Source organism: Sinohyriopsis cumingii, chromosome 1 (genome assembly GCF_028554795.1).
Source record: "Sinohyriopsis cumingii isolate HCF-2022 chromosome 1, ASM2855479v2, whole genome shotgun sequence".
NCBI classification, from domain to species: domain Eukaryota; kingdom Metazoa; phylum Mollusca; class Bivalvia; order Unionida; family Unionidae; genus Sinohyriopsis; species Sinohyriopsis cumingii.
In genome coordinates this window covers 69,405,332-69,427,978 of record NC_142961.1, presented here as the reverse complement: position 1 = coordinate 69,427,978, position 22,647 = coordinate 69,405,332, and the positions used below count along the sequence as shown (strand labels likewise).

The window sequence follows — 22,647 nt, the reverse complement described above, 5'->3', positions numbered from 1 at the left end:
TGTGTTTTTTAAGACACTATGACTCAAATAGTAACGTGTTTATATTTAGATCTGTCAGACAAATACACCTTTCAGTGAAAGTTATAACATTGTAACCTCTTGTTCATATTTCATTGATTTCGGTTAACCTTTACACTTAGTGATTTATTGTTAGTGAGGTGGTTTTCTTCTTCTTTTTAAAATAATGTTTTAACGGTTACAGATATTATAAATCAATTAATTTAATTGTTTAAATTGAAATAACATGCAAGAAAAGTATTTTTGAAAGAAAGTGAATATTAGACAATGTTAAAAACAACAATGATTTAAATAGCATCCTTATACAGCTTGTGTTTACTGACATTTTTTGATAATTGCTGTGGTGTACTATTCTTTCTTTCTCTCTCTCTTATATAACTGAAGCAGACTTTCTGCATGTTGGACATATGCAAAGCTATATGTCATGATTGGATTTCAAAATAGTCAGGGAAAATCCAGGAAAGGATTGATATAAGAGAAGACATGCCAGAATTATTAGACTTTGCTCTGTCTGTGACAAAAACAATGTTTTGCAATCTGGCTGTACAGCCATTTGAGGTTTTTTTTCTCCTTCAAATACATTACCTGATCATAATATCTTAGGTAAAATACTACTACCTCGCACATCCAGTCCTCCATGGCTAAAATGTTTTAGCTATAAGGCTTTCAAGTTATCAGCTCATCATTCCTGTTGGCAGCATTATTTTAAATTGATTTTATAGCATCCACTTCATAAGTACCAATAGTGACACTTAATTGCATGTATTGTGTAGACTGTCATATGTGCCATTTTACAGGTAAACATGTTTGTATAGAGGATAGCCACTGGGTTCCTATAACAGGACACATGGCAGACTACATTGTTTATATTCTAGGCTCATTTGGTTGTACAGATTAGACCCTGTGCAAGACTTAAATGCAGATTATACTGCGTAGTGTCACTAGGCATGTTGCAAATGATGCACAGCTTAGTACCTCTGTATCCAAGAGATGTTGCTTCACTTTGTTCTCAAGCCTTTGTCACTAAAAGGGAGCCTTTACATGGCAACCACTTGGAAGTCACACATTCTTCTCCAGCTATTTAGCAGGTAGCACAAGAGACATTAGCTTCACCACCCTTTGTCCAAAGTCTCCTCATCATTATTAGATCTTTCTATGACATACAAAAATTCTGCCTTTTAACTTTCCAACCTACTGACACCATAGTTTTCTATGTTTTCTTCTTCATCAACTGCCTAGTCTAAAGTTCCAACATCATTTGATATATTGGCCAAAAAGAAGGAACCTGCTTTCAAAATACTTCACCAATCTAGCAGATTTGCTTACATCATCAATTGCAGAGATGCTGACAGGGTGCATGAATGCAGGAATCACACAGAATTTGTATGAATTTGTACACTTTCAGAGTAGTGTTGCATGGGAACTCCAGCAAATTAGTGTAAAGTCATGCATATAAAAATGTAGTCTGCACAGTATACATGTTTTGTTCAACTGTTAACCCTTAAAGGGCTTGTTGCAGCATAAGTCATTCCACCAGTAGAGTTATCTTAGTGCTTATTATTATATCTAGGTTCTTCACCTTGACATGAATGGCTGTAAACTAAATTTGATTGGCATATTGGGCCCTGGAACAAGAGTTTGTTTATAGTTTGAACTTTGGATCAAGTAAGTTTTACAAATGCATGTTCAAAATATGGGCTACCTAGAACACCAAAATGGCATCTTCAGATGATGATTTCTTTATTCGAATAATGGTCATAATAGTGACGATGACCATGATTTTCAAAGTTATGAACTATTTCAAATTATTGGAGTTGGATGGTGAGTGACAGCATGCAGGTCAACCCCTCATTCAGCTGTATTTAATGTAGAAAAAGGCAAAATACAAGGCCTAATTAAAAATACAGACAATTTAAAAGTAGAGCACAGTTTTCGTTTCTTTTCTTGTACAATTTACTGATACTGGATCTTGTGCTACAAAATTCTTAAACCTATAGGGTTTAAGATAAATTGAATAAACAAGAATCTAAAATAAAATTAAAAAGTAAAGATATGTATGTGGTGAAAAAGTCTTTAAAAAATGTGTCTTGAAAAGCTTAAAAAGGACACTGGCATTGATGGACTTAAAAAACCTAATATAGCATTATGGAGCTTATGTTAGAGAAAAATCTTATTTTGGAGCAGAAGTATCCAAAAGACAATACCTAATGGAAAATTGTAAATAATGACTATAAATAACAGTTCCAAACTTGTTCAAGCTGGTTGAGCTAGCTAAGTATATGCCCCTTTAGACAGCAGACCGAAAAAGAGATCGCAGCACAGAACAATATTTACACACGGACAAGTCACAGATGAGGCAAAGCTTAAGCTTATAAAAAATCAACAGATTAATGCTTGTACCATTACAGGTGACATAAGATTTTGATTTTAATAGAGCACTAACAGAGTGGAGCATGGAGGAAGAGAGATATTGAAGTGTTAGGTAAATATTGAACTATGGCTGATTCCTCATCCCCCTCATTCTCTACTCGCCCTTTTTTATGACAAGGGGAACATCCAATTGTATAAAATCATGGCATCTTAGCTGCAATTACACCCATGCATCAACCACTCTTTTTCTTACAAAGATGCACTCCCTTAAACTTTATACCCAAGCAGATGACTGAGACATCACAGCTTTGTGGATGACAAAGCTATACTGTGCACATATGTATTGGAAATCTTACATTGAAACAGCATTTGGTGCACAGTATTGTGGCCCTGTGCTCTATGTTGGATCTAGTATCTATGGCGATCTTTAAAAAGGTTTACCACAGCTTATCCTCTCCCATCCTGTATCCCACAGGACATGCATGGGAAGTCTGTTTCCAGAATGACATGCATCTTAAACATTGCTGCACAACATACCCTGACTAATGCCATAACAATAGCTACATACTTGATGCTAGTAGAACAAGATGCAGTGCTTTCAGCCTCCACCTTTCTTAAATACAACCATAAGGCCTAGCTATGATTGCAACCTCCTCTTTAATGGTCAGGTTTATGTAATACACAAATAGGCCACCAATGAGACAAATTTCACTCACTCACAATTTCAGCTACAGTAGATGGATTTTCAAGGGATTCAGCAAAATTATCACAAGGTCATCCCTAGGACACATGCCACTGGGAAGCAGTGTTGTCAGATCTACAACCTCATTTCTCCCAAACAAAAGTGGACTAGACACAGAGAGCGAGAGGGTGATTGTTTTTCTAGCATTTCTTGCCATGACAACTACCCTATCTGAAAAATGACATCATCATGCCTCCTGTGAACAGATTCTGGTAAAGGGAAGGCTGCAATTCTTTGCTGCCAAATTGGATAAAATTTGCCATAGTGACTGATGGACCTGACAAGTGGTTTCTGAAGGACTCTGTATCACCATCAGTGTACCTCCTTCTTTGTCCAGTGTTCCCTCATCTACAGATGTCCCCACTGATCTGTTCCAAGCCACCACTTTGCAGTAAGAAATCAATGATCTTCTCCATAAAAGTGCAGTAGACATCAATTGCAATATAAATTCTCTAAGCTTGTTTCTGGTTCTGAAGGCAATTTGCACTCTTTGCTCTGTCATCAACCAAAGTGCACTCAACTCGTTTTCACTCCTTGGTTCATGCTAGAAACACCATGATGGGTTCTAAATGCCTTCTAAGAGGGAGACTATGCAACTAGTGTGGACATACCAGATGAATGTCTTTATGTTCTCATTCACACGAGTTCCAGGGAGTTCTTGCAGTTCACATACAAAGATACTGTGGATGGCTTGTGCATGGGGTAAAGATTGACTGACTGAATTTTATGGTGTACCAGCACTGTATGGCTAAATAGCACCACAAAAAAGTTGTACGAGGGAAAAAAATAGTCAGAAAGGTTTATTGTAAAAGAGTGATAAAAGTATAAAAACTATACAATAATATGGTGGAAATATATGAGTATTGGAGTAAGGAAGAAACCTTTCAGTTTGTTGTCAAAAGATCAAAGGTCAAGTCATTCTAACTGAAAGCAAAATAGATTCCACCCATTAGTTCTACATCACAGACCTTGAGCAAACTTTGTGGATCGCTTGCACGTGGGCTGGGGAAGAAGCCTGACAATTTTGGGGTCAAAAGAATAAAGGTCAAGGTCAGTGACTGAAGAAAAGAAAAATTTTGCAGAATGAAGTTCAGTTTTATACACTGTACCATGACCAGAATTTGCAGAGGGCTTGTACTTGAAATATGAAAGAGGTTCATGGTCATTATTACTCAGAAAAGTTGCTTGACCAAACATCCAAACATTTCTTCAAGACAGAGTTGCTTGACCAAACATCCAAACATTTCTTCAAGACAGAGTTGCTTGACCAAACATCCAAACATTTCTTCAAGACAGAGTTGCTTGACCAAACATCCAAACATTTCTTCAAGACAGAGTTGCTTGACCAAACATCCAAACATTTATTCAAGTCAGAGTTGCTTGACCAAACATCCAAACATTTCTTCAAGACAGAGTTTCTTGACCAAACATCCAAACATTTCTTCAAGACAGAGTTGCTTGACCAAACATCCAAACATTTCTTCAAGACAGAGTTGCTTGACCAAACATCCAAACATTTCTTCAAGACAAAGTTGCTTGACCAAACATCCAAACATTTCTTCAAGACAGAGTTGCTTGACCAAACATCCAAACATTTCTTCAAGACAGAGTTGCTTGACCAAACATCCAAACATTTCTTCAAGACAAAGTTGCTTGACCAAACTTTGTGGATGCCATGTACTTTGGGTAATACAGAAACTTATAGATCCAGGTTCTCTTAGTCAGACATCATAGTCATGGTTAAGTCTAAAAAGAAAATAATGGCTTTTGCACATTAACTTTACTTCAAGACAGCTCACCTTACTAGTGTCTACACAGATGACTGGGTAGACATATAATGTTCTCTTCTTACAAATGGGGATTTTCTGTGCTACATTTGTAAGATTCAAAATAAGAATTTGTCAGTTGAATGATGCACATACTGTACTATCAGAAAGTTCTTTATAGAATTTGACCCATTGGGTTTTCGAAACCCCTATCTTCAGAAATTAATTGGGGATAGTATGGAGTAAATGAGAAAAATTGGGTTCCAAAAGGTGAAAAGGGAGACCAAAGCTTTAAGGGCTGTCTCTATGTTTCTGTTTGTTTTTTTATAGTATAACCTAAGATCATAAAGACTAAAAAAATTATGTATAATTGCAGGGCTTCATCTGCCAAAGGAAATACAGGAGAAGATAAAGGAAATAAAAAAGAGGATGAGTGACCTATCAATTGACTTCAGCAAGAATCTAAATGAGGAAAATACAGTTCTGGAGTTCACAGAGGAGGAATTAGGTATGGTCATATAATTTTCCCATGACAGGTTAATTTTCAAACCTTACCACTTTTGTCTATACATAATATGCACCTGGACTTGAACATGTGGATGCAGATCTGCCGTTGCAGTAACATATCACAGTTCGTTTGTTTTTTTATTATTGGGGCCAACTTTTATTATATCACAGTCTGGATGGCTATTTTTATTATTAGGGCCTGACCTCCAGATGCTGGAGCCCTATAGTAATCACATTTTCCATCAAATTGTCTGCCCATCTGTTTGCACCTTTTGTAACCATATGGTATGTACAACTTTGAAAAACCATTGATTTTGAGGAGTTATTTTTTAAAAAATATACTTGAATTTGGAAACAAATTGGTTTTATCCTTCAGAAATTCCTGAATTTGAAGAAAATCTCTGAATTTTCCACAAAACTCCCTGAATTTACCTGAAGAAATTCCAAAACTGAATAAAATATAACCATATAACATATTCTGCTAGAATTTATGTTTGAATATTTTCTCATCACCCTAGATAGTTTTTTGTTTGTCAAGGAGAGAGATTTGGCTCTTGACAGTTAATTTTATATATTTGCATGGGAAATTGCTTGTAACCAGCATAGCTCAAGACCCATTTGAAATATTCTGATGCTGTTTTAGTATTAGACCTTGTCTTGTTGACAACTTAGAATTCTGGAAATGAATTTTTGACCCTCATCCTGGTTCTGTTTTGAGTCTTAGATTTTATATAATCTTGTTTACTTGAGAAATTACTCATTTTTGCATTTAACATCTGAAGCAGAGTCAGTCTTATTGTTGTGTTCATTATTTCATTTAGATGGGATAAATTATTCAAATTATTCACTGGAAATACATAGTGCTCATCTATAATATTCTAGGATTAGAATGTTAATTTGGAATTATAGGTATTTCAGACATTTTGGGATTATATTATTGCAATACACCAAAAGACTGTTAGCATATCAGCAAACTACAGGACACTGGCACATTAGCATTTTCAAAACTATAGGTACATCAACCCATTCAACATTGAAACTTATTTAGAATACCACTGGAATTCAGTTCGTACTTCATACATTTGAACTTGTGATAAAACTGTAAGGTCTTTTTGGGATTTATTGACAATATTATAAGTTCTTTTTAAATTTTCAATTTGTATTATAGGGAAATTATTTGTTTTAATTTTACAAAACTTGTTGGTGTTCACTCTTTTTTGTTATTTGGTTTAAGACCTTAGAGTTGTAACACTATTTAGTGTGAATATGACTTATGGCTGTATTTTTATGGTTGTATTCTTGTTCAGAAGAGTTTTGACTCCCTGAAGGCTCATCCGCCTAGTTTTGGTATCGGCAAAATAACTCTGCCAAGATTTGATGATTTCAACCAAATTTGGCATGTGGCTTTGGATTTAAGAGATTATGAGTGAGTTTAATTTCCAGTGTGGTCTTGATTGATCATCCTTGTTTGGTTTCTGAAGCATAACTTTACTAAGCTAAGCTTTGTTTCAACCAAATTTTGCATTCAGCTTTATATTGTTGAGACATGAATGATTTTAATTTTATGTATTCCACATTGTCATTTAGAAGAGTTATGACCCCTGGTTGCACCTGCTCTTCTCCTGACTTGACTCTTCACAGTGAAGCTTTTATAAAGGATCTTACATTTCAGCCAAAGTTATTGTGCATGATGCACCTTTATATTGATGATGCCTTGAATTAGTTCTAGCTTTCCATTTCCCTTTAGAAGAGTTATGGCCCATTAAATGACCATCTTTAAACCTTTGATTTTCCACCAGAAATTTAGGGTTCACAATAGATTTGAAAACTAAAGAGTCATTTGACCCTTGACTCCTAAATCTCAAAAGTGGAATGAAAATCTTAAAAGTCAAAACCGAAATCTCAAAAGACGTTTGCCTTTTACAATCCTAAGCTCATAGCTGAAAGTGTTCATTATTTGTGGAACAGACTAAGTTTACCATTTCTTGTCCCATGCTGAATAAAGAGAAACACTTGTCCAGTATTTTGTAAGAGACAGGTAAGCTGACAAGGATTCTGACATGTCATTACTGATTTTGGTACAAGTGTTTCTCATGAAATAGGGTGTCATGAACTGTGTAACCTTTGACTCTTTACTCTCTATAATAGATTTGTCAACCTGTTCTTCTGTCACATGAGCCACAGTCTGGTGTTTTGTCTTTGCACTGTGACCTTCAAAAACAGATGGTCAGGGTTTCTTTCATGAGTGAAAATTGGAATTGCCCTCTTTGGCAAATGGATTAGATTTTCCAGCGTCCTTGCATCACTCACATATCATCACTACATTTCCATCATTAAAAACATTTGTCATCCATGGATTTTCACTTTTCCACTCTCCCTTAAATTTATGCAACTTTAAGAGATTTACTCTGCTTGTCCTCGGAGTTGGCACAGACCTTTTTTTGAGTCTGATGGTCATAAAATCACTGGCAGTCTGTTTCTGTTTTTCTGAGACAGGAAAGAAAATATACTTCTGTGTGCATTGTGATTTAAAAGTTCAAATGGGAACTAAGTGTAATATTCTGTAACAGTTTACTGAATGATATATTAATTAAAACATCCGATTTATCTGTCCATTTATTTGGGTATATTGAATGTTTAATTCAACACCATGCCATGTATTTATTTCCATCCAGTTTCACATCTGGTCATTGTTAATTGTTGCATTTATGCACATTCCATTACCACTTAACTACATATTGTGTTAAGCAACCAAATTACCAATCAAACAAATGAAGCATTACAAAGCTAGTATTATTTATTGACAGTGTTTCAAACAGCTTCATTGCATTGTATTTATTCAGATCAGATCCTTATGAACAACTCACACTTAATTTTAATCCAGCAAGTTAATCCAGTTCAATTAATGAAATTCATTTTGCTGACATTGGTTTATTTCTCTTAAAAACTATTTAATGCTAACAATGATTCTTTAATTTTTAATTGATTATAAAGATTATTAACTTCCATTACCAGTATTACCTTTGAAGTGAAAAAATTACACTAGTTAAGGAGCTATCTCTGTCCATATGTTAAAGATAAAATTTATGTTATAATCAGTTTTAATTAATTTGTCAAACAAAGTGATATTCACTCTGAGCTTAAAATGAGTTTACTAAATTATTTTCTCAAGAAAGTTAAAAAGGAAGATTCGGAGAGGGAAAATTCGCCTGAAAGTGGAGGTGTAAAATGAAAAACTGCCACTGAGTCTAAGGTATCTGTTTCTCCAAAGCCAGTCTTTATGGCAACAAAATATGTCAAATATGACACTACTAATAATAGAATGAGAAATTTTCAGCTACATTTGGTTGTTAGTTATCCCTGACTTGAATTCATTGATTCAAAGGAAACATTTTTTCCAGTTATTGCAAATAATATCCCAAACTAGCACATTTGGAAATTAAGTTAGTGTATTTTGCAATGGAACTGATAAATTCAGTACTGAACAAATCAAATCTCATGAAGTTGGAGTTGCTGACACTCCACTAGAATGGGCCCTTTCTAAACTAAATGAGACCAAAATGATAAAAATGAAGACACCTGGACATGGGAAAATTGAAAACCTCTGATGCAACAAAAGCATAAAATCATCCTATTTCTAACAATTGCTCAGCCATGAATAGAGTCGGCTTTTGTGAGCAAAACTATGTTTAAGCAACATAACAGTTGGCAGTAGAAACCTAGCATTATTTTGCTTAGTTGCATATCCTCTGCATTTCTATCTTGTATTGAGCTCGCTTCCTTGTTATGTATATTTAATTTGCATTGTTTGTTATCTTTTTTATTTATTTTTCATTTCATGATATGCTGTGGTTTATATAAAGTTGTATTTTGTTGCTGACCTTGTCTGAAATCAAGTTCATTTTCTACCTGACCTGAATCTTTTATATTGGTTTTCTAAACATGACTATCTCAATCTGAGTCAAAAACAATGAGGTTCTATCTGTTGTTTACTACATTTTATATTATAATTTTAGAAACAGACCTTCTAATTATAACTAAGATTTTATCATATAAACATTTGGAACCTTCTAGGATGAAATTTTCCATTAGGTAATATTTTTTTTATATATTAGAAAATTCTAATTGTTACACGAGGTCCAGTAGAACACTGTATAATCTTGTTCTTTTTTACAGAAATTATTTATTCATGCTTTAAGATTGGTGGATAATCAGTTGCATTATTGTTCTGTCCAGTGTTTCATTTAGGCTGGAATTTATTTAAATTGTTTAAAGGGATTTTTCTCTGGAAATAAAAGTGGCGCAAAAATAATATTCTTTGAAGTAGAGACTTGGACTCGTAATGAAATTCAAATAGATATATTCTTGGATTGTATTATTGTGATTCAACAAAAGACTGTTGGCACATCACTACCATGGAGGCCACCACAGACACATAAACACTTCCAGCATTGGATTTTTTTTTGTTGAATATCGCTAATGTTTATTCAGAACTTTAAATATTTGGACTTATGTTAGAAATTCTAGAATTATTTGGGATTTAATTTGCAATATTTGTTGAATTTTAAAAAAACTTGTTGGTTCTTGATCTTTTCTATTACTTATTTTCATAACAGAGAGTCATAATATCCTCTACCCCCACCCATGGTAAAAGTGTTCTGGCCTTAAAGCTCTATTTCATGGGGATTGTTTGAAATTCTTATAGTTTGCACATCTGCAGGCCACACCAAATCATAAACCAAGCTTTTAGGTCTCTGAACCCTCTGTTGTACGAGTCCCAATACATGCACATACAAAGGTAGGAAATACAAATACACACACATAAAAAAAGCAGATTTAAAAAGTGCACAGATAATTACAAGTCTTAAACCAACTTGTAATGGCCTGACTGTGTAAGAACAATGCTATGAAATGTAATGAGATTTAAAAGATACAAATTGTTGTGTGGTATATTACTGTTTAAAATGACCAAATAACTGGGTGGTTTCTGAAGTGTAAAGATGCATGTTTACTTTTTATTTTCAGTTGGGCTGCCAGCAGACTTTATCAAAGCACTTGACAAGGTAAGCACTATTTGTCTCATATGTTGAAAAGCATAGGAAAATGGAGCCTCTTGAATGGATGTTCATATCAGCATGGAGTTTTCAGTGAATACTTCTTATGATGTTTAGTTGGTCCTAAATGATAATGGTGCTAAACTGGAGCTCAATATGGTTGGCATAAAAACTGGTTATAGGTAATACTTCTGAATTGATGGTCATATTAACATGGGAATAGATATTCAGCTAGGAGTAGCACAAGAAAATGCACACCAACCTATGATTTTTAAATGTATGTATGTATTAGTGTTTTACAGCACCTCAGCACAACAGTGGCTACTTGCTGTCAGCTAAAGGGTATATTTTGAAAAATGTAAAAATGAGTTGCAAAAAATTTAGGATGATAAACCCTTGCAAATAAATGTAATCAGGATTACAAGATCAATATAAATGTAATACCTGTAGTGTTATAATTTTGTATAATGTGTATAAAATAATATGTAATGTAACATATACAAAATCTTTAAAACATGCAGACCTGCCAACCCTCACAATTTTGGCATGAATTTCATGACTCTCAATAGTGATTCATGGACTCCTCACACAGAAAAAATCAAGAATTCTCAATTGGCCTAAATCAGGAATAAAATAACCTTTATCCTGTTAAGTTCTAGTCAAGGTAGCAGCAGAGGTCACTGATGCCAATAACAGTCCTGTATTGCTAGTCACAATGTTAGTAGAACTATATTTAAATGTTACAGTTTGCCCAGTAGCAAGCATTGCAAAGTATATAATCTATATTTAGAACAGAAGTTTTACAAATACTCGTGAGAAAAACTGGGGCCCAAATGAATTTTTTGTTAAATGGCACATGTGCATATTCATAGCAACTGTAATTTCTTTTAAAACAAATACTAAATTAATACAGCCTTTTTTGAGTGTAGGAATTTTTTATATATTGAATAATTAGCATATACAGTAAAAACTGCTGTAAGTGATGATCTGTCATTTCCGACCACAATCGTAATGCACTGATCGATTTTATTATATGACTGCTCTGTTATGAGCAACCACCTGCTGAACACGACCAGCAACTGCGATGTTTTGGCAAAATATGCATTTCGACACATCTATGAATGACTGCATTGCAAAAATGAGGATAAACTCCACTGACCTTTATTGAATCCCCATAAAAACAACCACTCATACTGTTCTAAATTTAGATTATTTTTTTAAACAAAAATAAGCTGTATGCGAATGTCTGATTTTTTTTATAGCTATGTCTATAATGTTTTATAGTTTCTGTTGTAAATCAGACTAAAGTATATGTAGATTATTTCCAAGACTGGTTCCCTGCTTTATATGCTCCCTGCATTGTTCACCACTATTCGTACACTTTGCTTATAGAGTTAATCCCTGCATGTCATCTTTGAATGAAGCCATTGATTTTTGGTAAATGGTTCTGTTTCTGGATGAGATAATTGTTTCTTTTTATTTCATTAATTGTTAGATATGCAATGCATATGTATAGATTTTTCATATTTTCCCATAGCCCAGTCAAAACCGTCTTTACGTTCGATATTACAATTGAGCGCTAAAAAATTTCACACATAGAACCTTAATAACAATGGATGAATCTCCAACTAAAAAGAGACAAATTTTAAGACTGGAGAAAATTATTTTAACTGAAAGAAGTGAAAAAAAGCAGACCACTCACAAAAAAAGCAGTTTAAATGTTGGTAAAACAAATTTGGGTTGTTATAAAGGAAAACAAGTACTTCATAAACAATTTCTTATGCTAAAATATGTGATCTTGAAATGTAAATGTGATTTCATGTTTAATGATAGAAATATATCTTTATTGCTATATCATTTTGTTTGTAGATGAATGCATACAATATCTTAGCAAGAACTATTAATAAAGAATAAAATATATGTACAGTGATTGTGGTTATTTTTCTTGAAATTGTTCAAAATCTGGACCTTCGAAATGGGTCTTTCTGTATAAATCTGCTATGAGAGACCACCTGTCTTGAGAGACCACTTTTTGTTGGCAGAAGGGATGGTCTCTCATAACAGGTTTTGCTGTATCATAATTTGCTTGAGTTTATATTTTTCTACCCATGCGCTGACACCACTAATCGTTAACCATTTGACATTTCATCTTCTGGATTTCTTAGTCCCTAAGCTACACCACACTTAAAATGTTTTCACCTCCAAGGAAGAAGATACGTATTTCACAAAAAGTGAAGCGTAGATTGGAGTACACCAAAAATTTTCCTTTGCATTTAGCCATGAGACATAAGTGAACATTATTATTTTTTTTGCACAGCAGTGTGCTGTGAATTTGGGAATGTGCACAGGGGATTGTACAGTTGCTTACAATTTACGTTATACATGTACTGTATAATGACATTATTATATAGTACATGTACAACAGATAAATTGTAAACAACAATGCAAGCCCATGTGGCAGAATGATGTGAAAAAGCACACTGTTAACAAAAAGCATAAATATGTTGAAATATTTAGAGCATCACCAGCTCTGACGTACTTTAAACCACCTGCTCAAGTCCTGTAAGCTACCAATACTGAAGATTTGGCTTGTTTTTGTTGAATATAACCTGCCTTTCTCAACAACAGTGACAGTAAAAGAGTATTTCCTATTGTGAAGAAAAATAAGACAAACTTTAGTGCCTCTTTAGTTGCTGAAAATATGCAACAATTTTAGTCACCAAGATTAACCAGCAGGCACGAAGCCTAAACTGCTTTGAAAACTGATTTACCAAAGCCCAGTTGAATAAGCTCAAGTCTGCCACAGCATCATATCATGACAAATATTGTGAAAGATTATGTATAACAGTAAATTTGGCTGCAAATAAATTTGTACATATAATCAGTGTAAATAAATATTTTGGTTTTCTTCCTCTGATTTTCATATAATGTGGTACTGACCATCAAAGTAAATGGAGCTAGTGACATGGTATAATTTTTGACTGTGTTCAAAATTCTCTAATTTTTTTACCCGTCTTTTCACTAATTGCCAGTCTGCATATGGTCATATAAATTTTAAAGTGATTATTTAATTGCTTGGACCAATGGCTGTTTAAAATTTTTTTATAAAAAAAACTTAAATACTCCACCATTGCACAAGTGACCACCTTAAAGAAACAATATAGACCCAGGTTTGTTGGTGCATTATAACGACATATTTGATTCTATGCTGGTTTGCATTTGGGCAGCATTCTACATTACCAAATACATAATATTGTTTTCTCACTCCAGACAGAGAAAGGACTCTGTAAATTGACTCTGAAGTATCCACACTATTTCCCATGCATGAAGAAGGCGCAGAACCCTGAAACACGCAGAAAACTGGTGACAGCATTCAACTCTAGGTAAATACACTACATAAAGTCCTTAGCTAACTTTAATTACTGACTGGACTAGTATTCAGGTCTAAGGAATTTATGTTGATCAAAGTTTTGTAATCTTGATGTTAGAATCAGTTAAAAATAAAAGATCAATTACTTTGTCCTGTAGTAATCTGCTTTTCCAACCAGCAATCTATCTGTTTTCACTTTTTGTAATTGTCATTGCTCTGTAAGCCTTGTACATTATGGATGCTGTTTGGTGGCTGAATTTCTTATTATTTATGGATGTCTTTTAAAGGTATCCTCTTTCCCATTCCAGTTTTGATGGAGTTCTTGTCCTTTCTTCCATCAGTTTTAAATTTCCACTGAAGTAGATCATTGTAATAAGCATAGCCTAGGAACCATTAAACATTAAATTTTGATGCAGTTTGGTGTATGCATTGTCTCAGTAATCTAGATGTACCTTACTGGTTTTTTTCTGTTTACAATAGTTATGCCCCCTGATTTCCTATTCTTCTGACTGGTTTCAGCACCATAACTATACCTGTGTTTGTTGGATTTCAGTCAAGTTTGACAAGTAGCATCATGCTGAAGAAAATTTGTATGAGTTTGAATTAGTATTGTATGATGTCATATACAGGAGTTATGCCCCCAGATTGCCTGTTGTTTAGATTTTTGGAGTCTGCAGCATAACTTCACCATGGATTGTTCAATCATACATGGCAAGCAGCATTATGTTGATGAAACTTTTGAATTTACTTTAATTTCCAATGTTCCATGACATCATTTAAAAAGGTCATGCACACACCATTGTCTGTCCTCATGACTTTGCTTGCTGCAGCATTACTTACTTGGAATGCTTGGAATTTTATCATACTTGGCATACAACTTTATGTTGAAGATCCCATGAATTAGTTGAATTTGAAGTATTCCATTACATCTTTTACAATAGTTATGGCCCCTGATTGATGATCCACCTAACTTAGATTTCAACCATATTTCTCCTACACATTTATACTGATAAGACCTCGAATGATAAAGATTTTCAGCATTTAGTGTAAACATTTGGAGTTATGACCCTTGAGTCTTAATTCTCCTCAGTTCAGTTTTCCAGCATAAGTTACACTATTTGAAAGCATTAATACTGTTGTGATGGAGCACTTTCTGATGCACCCTTCAGTAATAGCATGAGGTTTAAATTGCAGAATACAAGGAGAGAAATTTACCAATTTTGTTTTTGTCAATGTCAATCTCAAGTTAGATGACAGCTAATTTTTGGCTTTATTTGCCATATGATATTTTTCACCTTCACACACAATAAATTATTATGCAAATTTATTAAAACTAACTGAAGATGACATGCAGAAGTGGTCATTAGCATAAATGTTTGCTATCCTGTTTTGTTATTAAAATTGGTATTGTGGTCAAATACATTTCATGGGTGATCTTGAATGATCATATAGAAAGAACCCATCTGTAATTTATGCAGACACTCTCCTAGTCTTTGTTGTGTCTCCCATCCTCAAAGATTTGACCTTAATGAGATGCTTTTTACCTGTGGCTATTAAGGTTTTTGAGAATTGGGAGCTGTTATTATTGCTCTTCTTGTTATGTTTGGATCTTGGAACTTTTTTTTTTTTAAAGCTTGAATAAAACCTCTACCTGCAAGTTCATACAGGTTCATGGCCATTGGACTCAAAGGTGACAATTATTGTGATTGTAGATTATGTGCATATTACATTTCCATCTAATGTTCTTTAATCCATGTCAAAAGATCACAAAGTTTGAATATTTTTTTTAAATACTGTATTATCCAGTGTAATGACTATAGGTAACAAAGCCTATTCTGCCATCAGTTCTAATATAAAAAATATTGTACAATTTTATGACTGTTTCCTATCATGGCTTTTTATCATTAAATGCAGGAGAGCTGTGAATAGCTCTTCTGGTAGTGCTGAGTAGAGTTATTCACTCTCCTAAAGTATTTATGACATTGCTTATGGCACATAGCATCATTTATCAAAATGGCAGAACTTGTAAACATATATTATTTGTAAAAGGTAACTGCCATGAAATCTGGACAAAAATTGAGAAATTCACACAGAAAACATTTGGAAATGTTTCTTTTGTACAATAAGACTGGGGAGAGCAATGGATCACTCTCCTGGACGCAATTTAAGGAACACAATGGCACATGAGAGTAATCGACTCCTCAAAATACAAGGTCTGCATGTGTTGTTCAATATACAAGTCCAATAGTTTCACATTAATTTTGTCTATTGATTTTCATAATGTACAAAAACGACTATTGACCGTGGCTGATATATTTGAAATTGCAGACCAGATGAATTAGATGCAAGTGCAGGCTTTCTCGTGAAAGAAATATAGATAGACTGTCTGTTTGATATGGACAAACTTATAATCAAAATTTATTTGTTTAGTAAGATTGTGTTGATGTTTAAAACTTAAAAATTACTAAATTTTACTATGTAGTTCTGGCATATTGTTGTTGTTGCATACTGTCCTCATGAGTCATTATTTGGAATCCAATGAGATCCCTTCCAAGGATTATACAGTGGTTCAGTGATTAACCTTGAACAAAACAGGATACCAGACAATGACCATAACGTCACTTAACAGTACATGTATCTTGCGATTGATAAACAAGGAACTTCATTTACTCTACAAAAGTTTCATCTGCATAATCAAATTAACACTGTACAATTAGCAGCATAGAAATAAATTGTTACAAAACCTAAATGGAGAAATAATACTCCAGAATGAAAAGTAAAAGTTTTTCGACTTGATGACGATGGGGGAGAGTTCACTTGATGATCAATGTTGTTGAGAAGACTCAGATAAACAATATCATAGCAGATAAGGAGAACATTCTGTAGCAGTGGGAAAATGGAATAAATGGAAAGATAATTATTTTAAATACAAAACAATATATGTACCTGAATTTAAATATGATTTTCGAATGGTTTTGCAGTGCACATGCCAACAATACCCAACTCAAAATTTCATGCCTAAGAATAAGAACTATTAATTTATGTTACCTTGAAATAAGTCTGTTTATAAGGCCAGAGGAACATTTAAATAATTAGTGCTACTTCTAAATGAAGATATTAACTGCTTTAGTTACATGTAGATTTCTTACTATGTACACATACATATACATACACATACATTTCATGGTCCCAATCTGGAAAAGCCACCAGTGTTATATGGACACTGGTTCAGAAGAGGTGGCCATATAGGAGGGGAATCACTGTACTTTGATATTGCTCATAATGAAGCTGATCCAAGAGGTTCATGACATAAGCTTACATACCATTTTGATCAAAAACCTAATCAGTTGTTGTTGGTGTAGGGTTTAATGCTATTTAGTAGCACAAGATATGCTATACATGGCAGCCAGTGTAAACGGTGGAAGAAGAACCCGGAATAACCCTGGAAAGAACCACCAACCCATGAGAAGCTACTGGCAAGCTTTCTCACATTTCCTCATTGGTCAAACCTGAGACTTGAATCCACACAGACAGAGGTAAGATGGCAATGATCCATAACAGTGAGCGCTTTAGACCACTTGGACATTCTGATCAGAAATTTGGGTTTAGAATGTTCAGATCAGATAACCCTGTACTAGTCCTAGACCAACGTGATGCACACAGTAAAAGCCCAGAGATGACCATGTACCATCACAGACAAACTCTTTGTTCACCCTCCAGCATAAGCTGGCCTGTTTTGCCTGCTCATTCTCTCCACACACCCTACAGAAGGCACTCCTACACCCGGCTTTTTGTGAAGATTGATCCTTATAACAAGGACCATCTTTTTTAATCCAGCAAAGTCCAAGGAGGACAATGATTGATTAAGTTTTCTAGCTTCTGCCTTCAGATTTTGGCTTTCTCCGCCTTTTAAGTTGCATCTTATAATTCCTTGTCCTTTAGCCTCTGTGTTGAAATGCCACTTCAGGATGCAAGAAGCCTTTTTGCACCAGTGATTTCTGTCAAATTGTAACCTGACTTACTATATTGCACACATGCGAGCCTTTCATCTACAGGTTCCATCTGTCAACAAAGACATTACAGGTCTGTCAGATCTTTCTCAGTGCATATGAACTGGAAGCCTTTCCTTGATATGGAGCAGCTGCTCTGAAATGTCATGGTAGGATCCATGTTCAGCTTTGTTTCTGTGGCTATAGCTATTCTTTCATCAATTTGAACTTATGCTAACCATTCTGTCAGGAGACCCATTGCCATTGGCATCAGGCTGTTGTATGACTCGTGTACAAACAAAACAGCTCCACACTCACTTCAGTACCATAGCTGCATACAGTAGTCTTCATCTTGTCCACCATCCTGATAAACTATCACAAAGCAATGGTAGTTTTTATATGGCCACCAGAGAAGCAAATCTCACACAGACCCAGCAACTCAGATCCCTATCCTCATTTTTTGGAATTAGTAGAGATCAGAGAAACAGGAAGGACTGCATTAAGGAAGTCCAAAATTCTCGAGTTCACTAGAGAAAAATCCATGGCTTCCATCTACAAAACACGGGTACACAAGGACTAATTGCATTCCAGTTTCTCTACATGTCAACCATCATTGAAAATGATACCATACTTTTTCTTCCTCTTTTTGACTTCCTGGTGGGTTGAAGTATTTAGCACTTTCCATGGAACAAAAGGGACAATGCCATGCTCAGCTGTGGTTGTTACAAGTTGTTTAGAGGTCAGTCAGACTACATTCAGTTCCCAGTCCCCCTTTCTGAATGGTTTTCTTTGCATCACACATACCAAGAGGCCCATTCAGGTAGATGCTTGATCACTTGAAGACCACAAAATGAAGATACCGTGATTAGTTCATAACTTTATTAGGATGACATTGTTGCAGTCAGCCTAGAACTTAAAGGTGCATACCTTCACCTAGGACAGACTGAATCTGCACGCATTGTTGAAATGAAACAATCCCTCAGAAATAAGCTTTATCACAGCAAGTCAAGAACAGGGTCACTATGTCAAGAAGGCCCGCCACACTGAACATGTACAAGAGTAGTGGAGAATTTCTTGAGCAAAACTTCGTCACCCCTAGTATCTCATTCATTTGGACATTGTGTTCTAAACCCTATCAAACCATGTTGATCTCTCTTGGGAATGTGTCTTGAATCATTTTGGTGGTGTCTACTGTTTGCTGAGGAATCTTATTTCACCACTGGAATTTTTTCAACTGGTTGGTCTCCTCAAGGCCAGTCCTCATCTTGAGGCTGTTTGGTGGATCTGCTCAAGGCCAGTTCTCATCTTGAGGCTGTTTGTTAACTATAGTCCAGCAGATCCTTCTCTCACCATATTTCAGCTGTACCATCTGAACAGTAGTCACTGGGTGTCAATTGCCTACATGTGTGCATGTATTATCACTGAATCAGGAATTGTTTGAACCATTTTGATTGTGGTTATATTTGACCTTACCAAGAGATTTATCTCATATTATCTCAATCTTTAACCAGTGTGCAAATTTATCATTATGACCCCATTATACTAACTTGGAGTGCAAATTTCTCATTATGATCCAACTGTACAAGCTTGGAGTGCACATTTCTCATTATGATCCAACTGTACAAGCTTGGAGTGTACATTTCTCATTATGATCCAACTGTTTGATACTTGTAGTGCACATTTCTCATATGACCTCACTATATAATACTTGTAATGCACATTTCTCATTATGACCCCACTGTACAAGCCTGGAGTGCACATTTCTCATAATGACCCCACTGTACAAGCTTGGAGTGCACATTTCTCATTATGTTCCAACTGTATAATACTTGTAGTGCACATTCTCATTATGATCCAACTGTACAAGCCTGGAGTGCACATTTCTCACTATGACCCTACTGTACAAGCTTGGAGTGTACATTTCTCATTTTGACCCCTCTATACAAACATGGAGTGCACATTTCTCATTATGACCCCACTAGACAAACTTGGAGCCATATAGTAATGAAGTTTATTAGTTAGGTTGCAAGTAGTTTGGTTTCCACAAACTATTTTTATGGATATCAGCCAAATGCAGTTTACAATTAAACCTTGTTCTCTGAAGGCCAGTAGGCTGCGGGGAGCTCCTTTCACATTGTTCTCTACAGGCCAGTAGGCTGCAGGGAGCTCCTTTCACATTGTTCTCTGCAGGCAAGTATGCTGCAGTGAGATCCTTTCACATTGTTCTCTGCAGGCAAGTAGGCTGCAGGGAGATACTTTCACCATAATTTATGTTGCCTGTATAACAACATTGGTCAGTCACACCTTTGACGTGTTTTTTCATCTCCCAAGAATGACATTTTATGGCTAATTTAAGCAGTATTTTAGAATAGCATGTAATACTGCTTGCACCAAGCATATTATAGCAACAGGGTCCTCCTATACAATGTACAAAGCGCTGATAGCCCCAAGTTTTTACAAAGCTTGATTAACACTGCTGTGTTTTAATTAACTAAAAGGGAAGTTTTATTAATATATTTTTTAAGCATTGTAATTAGTCTTTTATCAGTATTTGAACTTTACTCTTTTACCTTCTTTTATACTTCATTCTATATTGTCATTCAAAATGTACTTAATGGTTTAAAGATATCAACAATAAATAAATGGACACTCTTTTAAATTACTAATTTTTTCATCTTGTTCTTCATGCTGTTTTCATTGTAACTGGCTTTGAACAGATAAGTTTCATCAGAAATAAAATAACACTACCACATACAGACAGTATGCATCATTTCAAGATGTGCAAACCTGCATACATGTTATGTTCTATGTTGGTCGACAGAAAAGTTGGATATGGCTTAGAGATATGTTTGAGGCAGTCAGGCCAAGACTTACTCGTATACCATATAAAATGAGTTCTTTGCCCTGTGTGAGCTCAAAACACAATTGTACTTTTGTATTTATACATACATCCTTTTTCACAGTTTTTAATATTTTTAGCTTTACTAGGATTTGTAAAAGTTCAATTCACAGCATCTAAAAATATCTCTGAATAGACATTAAAGACGGCACTTGAGTAGTTCAAATCTGGGTTTTGTAATATGGAAATACAGATTTGAACAGCTGTATTGAATGCCATATAAAACATGGAAGATTAAATGGGTATGTAACAAATGACCATATTGGATAATTTATCAGCATCATTCAAACAAGTTTGAAAGTCCTTGATTCCAGAATACCCCCATAAAGTGATTTATTAATATTCAAACAGGTTTGAAAGTCCTTGATGCCAGAATACCCCCATAAAGTAATTTATTAATATTCAAACAAGTTTGAAAGGCCTTGATGCAAGAATGCCCTATGTAAAATGATGTGTAAATTTTTTTTAGACTACTTTTGTGAAGCTATAAATAACTTGGTGGATGACACATTATTGACAAAGGACCACAGCATAAACTTGATCTTATGGACTGGTGACTAAAATTTTATAAAGTAGCCTTCTATAGTTTAAAAATTGATCTTGTTACTTATTCATTGTCATTATCAAATGTTGCAGTTTTATTCCAATAGAATAAAAACATATCAGCAACAAGTTTTCTAAAATCACAATTGAATTCAACCAAATCTGATTTTTAAAAAGCATCTTTATATGAAGTGCTTACAGATTTATGCACAATCAGCATTACTAAAAATAGTACAACTTTTATAAATTCCTTTCAAAAGTTGTTAATGGAACTGGACAAAATTTGATTGAAATCATCCTGGCATAATGGGCCTTCTATTTTGTACAGATGCTGCTGCTCCGCCATCAAATATGACTGACATTACAAAAATTAGAAACAAATATTAAACAACTTTAGCTCAGAAAACTGCTTAAAAGAATTTGACCAACTTTGACAGAAAGTGTCCTGGCATGGAGACCTTCCAATATTGGACAATAATGCTGATGTGTTTTCAAATATGGATGATGATACAAAAATATAAACATGTAAGCAACTGTTTTCAGAACCTATCCGATAGATAGCTTCAGAAGAAAGTTGTACAGAAAGCATTCGACTTGCACATATTTTTTTGGAGAACGGTGCATGCGTTTAGTTTGGTTTTCTAAGGCTTAATGCCATTTTCAACAGATGATAGACTAATAAAGGTGGACAGTATATTTTGGTGGAGGAAGAACCATTAAAGAACTACTGACCCACAGAAAGCTACTGGCAAGCTTTCTCACATACCCACATTTGTAGAGCCAAGACTTGAATTCATGTGGACAGAGTTGAGACATAATAAATGATATGTAAATGCAAGCACCTTAGCGACCCAGAGTACAACTCATGCATAGGCTGTTAAACAGATGCCAGCAAGATGATTAATCTCTGATCCTCTTAGGCCACTTATTCTGATTGAAAATGTCAATGGGATTTATTTTGTCAGTCACGTCTTGGATTATCTGCTCTTTACTACAGATTTATTGCCTTCTGTTCCTGAATACTTGTAATTTCAACATGCCAAGAAATGAGCAATCATTTTGGTGAAAATAAGGTGTGCAAATTAAATTATTTCAGATTTTAATTTCAGCTTGTTTGTTTGATATACATAAGATTTTTGCAGGTACAGGCTGCCTATATGTTAACTTATTGTTACATTCTTTCTTGTTGCTTTGTGTGTAATTTTAAAAATATAGTTTATTAAACCTTTAATATATATGATTGTTATTATTCCACTAGGTGCTTAAAGGAGAATACAGAAATTATAGAAGAACTTGTTCAACTGAGGCATGAGGTAAGCTTGACATATATAGTATCAACTGTTTTTTATTAAGCATGTCCTGTTAATAAATTATCTTGTATAAAGTGAA

The 22,647-nt window shown here is 34.6% G+C and overlaps 1 protein-coding gene across 1 annotated transcript in view; it reads left to right on the top strand.

The window, feature by feature from the left end:
- Positions 1-22,647, top strand: part of LOC149807075 (thimet oligopeptidase-like) — a 63,319-nt gene that overhangs the window by 5,770 nt on the left and 34,902 nt on the right. The window contains exons 4-7 of the mRNA XM_089961531.1: positions 5,273-5,404; positions 10,429-10,466; positions 13,728-13,840; positions 22,517-22,571. Of these exons, the coding sequence (XP_089817657.1) occupies positions 5,273-5,404; positions 10,429-10,466; positions 13,728-13,840; positions 22,517-22,571 (338 nt within the window). The remainder of the gene's footprint in view (positions 1-5,272; positions 5,405-10,428; positions 10,467-13,727; positions 13,841-22,516; positions 22,572-22,647) is intronic.